Source organism: Phoenix dactylifera, chromosome 8 (assembly GCF_051530095.1).
Source record: "Phoenix dactylifera cultivar Ajwa chromosome 8, Ajwa_hap1_PhDact_Kaust_v1.1, whole genome shotgun sequence".
Taxonomy (NCBI): domain Eukaryota; kingdom Viridiplantae; phylum Streptophyta; class Magnoliopsida; order Arecales; family Arecaceae; genus Phoenix; species Phoenix dactylifera.
Window position 1 is genome coordinate 29423876 of NC_143197.1, and position 4736 is coordinate 29428611.

At 37.5% G+C, this 4736-nt stretch overlaps 1 protein-coding gene across 1 annotated transcript; it reads left to right on the plus strand.

The window, feature by feature from the left end:
- The first annotated feature begins 627 nt into the window (after positions 1–627).
- Positions 628–4526, plus strand: LOC103714381 (putative protein phosphatase 2C 73). Its single transcript, XM_008801600.6, has 5 exons — positions 628–1217; positions 2241–2603; positions 2693–2810; positions 2967–3190; positions 3794–4526. The coding sequence occupies exons 1-5, from the start codon at positions 1002–1004 to the stop codon at positions 4238–4240; spliced, it is 1368 nt and encodes a 455-aa protein (XP_008799822.4). The 5' UTR covers positions 628–1001; the 3' UTR covers positions 4241–4526.
- The last annotated feature ends 210 nt before the right edge of the window (positions 4527–4736 follow it).

Genomic DNA, 4736 nt, shown 5'->3' on the forward strand with positions numbered 1-4736 from the left:
TGTAGATTATATATGAAAAGTTTGCCAGAATTATGATTATTAACTTGGTAATTTCATAATTAACTAATTTATCATGATGAATAATAATAATTCATAAGTTGCATTGATCTCTCCTTTTGATCTGGTAAAATGGTAGTTGTGTGTTGCCGCTAAAATTGAATATGTCAAACTCGCCGAGGTTCGATCCGAAGAAACTGGATGAGCTGGATGAGTTAGTTGAAGCAATGAACGGTGGTTAATCAATTTATTTAATGTTCGTGCCGGAAGGTCGGATCGAAATAGTAAATCCGACCTACGAATAGAAGGAAAAAAAATATGGAAAATTGCCGGAATTCATCCAGTTGGATCGTTGATATCTAAATCATGCATAAAAACTATATAATATTATTACGTAACCTAACTTGCAGTTTATATTACGTAAACTAACTTGCAGTTTTTCTCATTTATAACGCTTTCTAATGGTAGCGGACCTGCTGATGCTATGGATTCTGACATGCCATTTAATATCCATGTAATGCTTCATTTTGTCATAAACGTCACGCCTTGAAATGGTTTTTCTTCTAAAACCTCCTTCTCTATTGGCATTTGGCGTTGTTATAATTGGAACTAGCTCTCTCCCTCTCTCTCAACCTGTACATGGCCCAAACAGCTAATTTTTTTTTAATTGTTTTTGTTGGATAAACCTCTATCGAAGGCTCCGTTCCATCGTTGATGTGGCAAGCCAACCGGCAAGCAAAAGAAACCCCGAAAATAAAAAAAAATAACGGATTGAAAAGAAAAAAAAAAGGAAACATTAATGAGTTGAAACAAAGCTCATGTTCATGACCTGCAAACCAAGGACGCACGACAGTAAATGCTGTTCCCAGGCGCAATGAATCTCAAACTCACATTTATGTCGCCATTTATTCCTCCTCCCTCCCTCTCTAGCCTTTCTGAGATCCTCTAAGGTGGTCTGACTCCTGGCCGGAGCCAAGGTGGGATTGGGTCTGATTTGGAGGAAGATGGGAGGGTGTTGCAGCAAAGGGGAGGTCGGGGCGGGAGGACTTCGACCCAAACACGAGGAGGAAGAATTTTATGATGGGGAGGAGGAGGAGGAGGAGGAGAAGGAGGAGGAGGATGGCACACGTGTGAGGTTGAAAGGGTCGTGCACCTTTGCATCTATGTACACGCAACAAGGATGGAAGGGTGTCAACCAAGACGCAATGACCATGTGGGAGGTAAGGCTCAAAACGAAGAAAATTAAGATCAAAAGTAGGAGAGGGCTCTGACTCTGAGAGATTTTGAGGAAACAGCGATTATAGGTTTTGTCATGCGTTTTGTCCATAGTTTTGAACATCTTTTCTCTTTTAGGTTCGTGTATTTGGATGCTCGTTTGTTCTCATTGTTTAATTTTCAGTTTCGTAGTTTTAATTCATGATGGTGAATGGTTATTAACAACTTTTGTTTTTGAGGATTGAATTTTAATGACTTTTCATCAATTCTGAGTTCTTCCATTCTCTTTTTTTGTTTTGAGCAAAATGGTGGCAAGATCCACCCTGTTTCATTCATGGGAAGGTAAAAAGAAACGAGAATCTACTTCTCGGCTCTCTGTTTGTGGAAATTCTGTGTTTTTTTTTTTGTTGTTCTGAATCATTCGATAACTTTTAGACGTTTGATAGATGTTTAGCTTTTCAGAGACCTAGCCAGATTCCATGGATCGAGTATCATAAAATGATTTAATAAGACGGAAGAACGCATGAGAAGAAGTTAAATGTAACAACAACAACAAAAAGAATAATAATAATAATAACAACAATAATAAACATTCACAATTTTTTTTGAAGTTGTCCTTTAAAGAGTTTGATGGTCATTTCTTTTGATTCCTTTCAAAAAATTTCAACCAATTTCATGGTTTATTAAACTAATAGGCTTGCCCATCTTCTTCTCACGGACAAATAATAATAATAATAATGATGATGATCATAGTTCGTTAGTTCTTTCCAGAAAAAAAATTATGTCATTTCTCCTAAGCAATATCGCATTTGTAATTTTTTTTGTTTCTTCTTGCTATAGAGGGAATTGCAATTTTCTGTGCTTTTTTTTCTATTTTTCTTTAAGAAATAAGAAATGAAATATGGAATTAGTGTTTTTTTCCTCTACAATTTCCTTGAGAATGAATTATATTTTTCTCATTTACTTGAGCTGTTTCTTCTTTATGCTATTCAAACCCGTTCTCATATTTATAGCATTAAGATCCACAGGATTTTGTGGGTGAAAAGGATACAATCTTTTGTGGTGTCTTTGATGGACATGGCCCCTTCGGTCACAAGGTTGCCGGCCGTGTTCGTGATGCCCTGCCATCAAAACTCTCTTCAGAATTGAAGTCATCACAGTCCTTTGAACAGGACAACAATGAGAGAAATCTGAATCAAAACAATGTTAATGGGGATGACAGCGACGACTCAGATCACTTCCATGATGCTAGTGATGATTCCCAACAATGTTTCTCCTCATGGAAGGCCATCTTTGTTAAGGCCTTTGATAAAATGGATAAAGAGCTCAGCCAACAAGCTGGCATTGATTGCTTTTGTAGTGGAACCACAGCAGTATCCATAGTTAAACAGGTATATCTATGTCTTGTAAAGAAAAAAAAATATTTTTTAACTGATTATGATTTAAATTCTAACAATTTGTCACTTTTTTCCTCTTCTAGAGGGAACACTTGATGATCGCCAATTTAGGAGATTCTCGGGCCGTTCTTTGTACCAGAGATGATAAAAACCAACCTGTACCTGTCCAACTCTCAGTTGATCTAAAACCAAATGTTCCAAGTGAGTTCTCATATTCTAATTCAATCTTTAATTTATATAGTTTCAAGTGTCATCTAGTTTAGACAAGCGATTTTTTTCTTTTAATATGGAGACGATACCGGGCAGTGGTGTCAGCTAATATGTATTCTTTTTTCTTCGTCATTGGGTGTGAGATAGGTGAGGCTGAAAGGATTAAAAGTTGCAAGGGAAGAGTTTTCGCTCTCAAAGAAGAACCAGATGTGCATAGATTATGGTTGCCCAATGAGGATTCTCCGGGCCTCGCGATGGCAAGAGCTTTTGGAGATTTTTGCCTGAAGGATTTTGGGCTTATCTCCACCCCACTGGTTTCTTATCGGAAGCTATCTGAAAAGGATGAGTTTGTGGTTCTCGCATCAGATGGGGTAAGCAGATGTCATGAAAACCTATGTATAGATTGCGAGCTAATTATTTTTAAGCAATAATACTACAAAATTACTCTCAGAATTTTTTCCAGAAGATTTTATTCTCGATCATTCCATAGTTGATGAGAATAAGTGATTATTCTATATGACTTACATGGCCCAACTATACTTAGTAGTGGACATACTATGCTGTTTCTGTCCATGTAGATTTTGAGCTTTCAGATGTTGACATACTATAGAGTCAGTTTCTAATTCTTGCAATCGTTCTTTCATTATAAACTTTTCTAAGTTTTAATACCAATAACTTGGTGACCACGGTCTGGACTGGAATTAGAGTTTGTTACCATGGTCTCCTCAGATGAGCTAATGTTTGTAAATGTCATGGAATCCATATGATGCCTCTTCTTCTACTTTCTATTCAACTTCTATTTACTCAACTTTATTTGTTTTTTTATTTATTTTCTCATAGAACATTCAATTTAAATCTTGCTATCTATGATTTTCCCTTTGTTCACAACATGAAGGATAAACAACTTGAAGAGTGGAGGAGATGTATGTTTTGCAAGTTAATTCATCTAATGCAAGCATTACGGGTTTTTGTAGGTATGGGATGTCCTATCAAACAAGGAAGTTGTTAAGATAGTGTCATCGGTTAGTCAACGATCTGATGCTGCTAAGATATTAGTAGACCGAGCAATCCGAGCTTGGAGATCCAAACACCCTACCTCTAAAGTTGATGATTGTGCCGTTATATGCCTGTTCTTGAATCTGCTTCCCACATCAACCATGGCAACCATGGAGGTTCACAGGAGCAGTGGAAAATCTCTTGGATTATCGTTCTCCGAAAGCTTCAAAACAGCAAGAAGTGGGGAAGTCTCCGATTTGGATGATGAGAGTACTGCAGGCTCAAAGAAAGAGTGGAGTGCTCTTGAGGGTGTCAGCAGGGTGAACTCATTGTTGAAGCTTCCTCGGCTTACCGGTGTATTGAGCTGGCGTAAGAGATCGGTCAAAGTAGAAGAGAATGAAATGCCAGCTTCACCCAAGATATAGTTGTTACCCTTCAATTGATGCAAACCAATTTTAATTAGAGTAGATATGTGCTTGAAGATATCCTCTCAAAAAGGAACATGTACTTGAAGGTGAATCCAAACCATTGCCCAGGCAAACACAATCACCAAACTGGCATGGTCCTGTGCACCTAACATATGCTCAACAGGACAAGATGTTCCCATGATCTACGCTGCTGGATTTTTCTTGAAAAGATCTACTCTACTAAATATGAAAAACAACAAAAGGAACCAAGTTGATGAGCAATAATACCTTCCATTTTTCTTCATTTATATCACTGAGATCATTTTGATTCTTTCACAGTGTGCTCTGCTTCTTATCAGCAATAAAATCAGAACAACTGCAGTGTAGGGAGGTATTAATGAATATAAACAGCCTTCTATTGGAATTATCTTGGTGAATCTGGTTTTATTCGTTCAGGTGAAGGGAGGCAAAGGGCTTGGATGCTTTATCAGTTAAACTTGCTCGTGCTCGAAGA

Coding starts and splice junctions, on each gene's coding strand:
- LOC103714381 (XM_008801600.6), top strand. CDS start 1,002: ATGGGAGGGTGTTGCAGCAAAGGGGAGGTCGGGGCGGGAGGACTTCGA. Junction 2,604..2,692: donor CAGTATCCATAGTTAAACAG/GTATATCTATGT, acceptor TTCCTCTTCTAG/AGGGAACACTTGATGATCGC. Junction 3,191..3,793: donor TGGTTCTCGCATCAGATGGG/GTAAGCAGATGT, acceptor GGGTTTTTGTAG/GTATGGGATGTCCTATCAAA.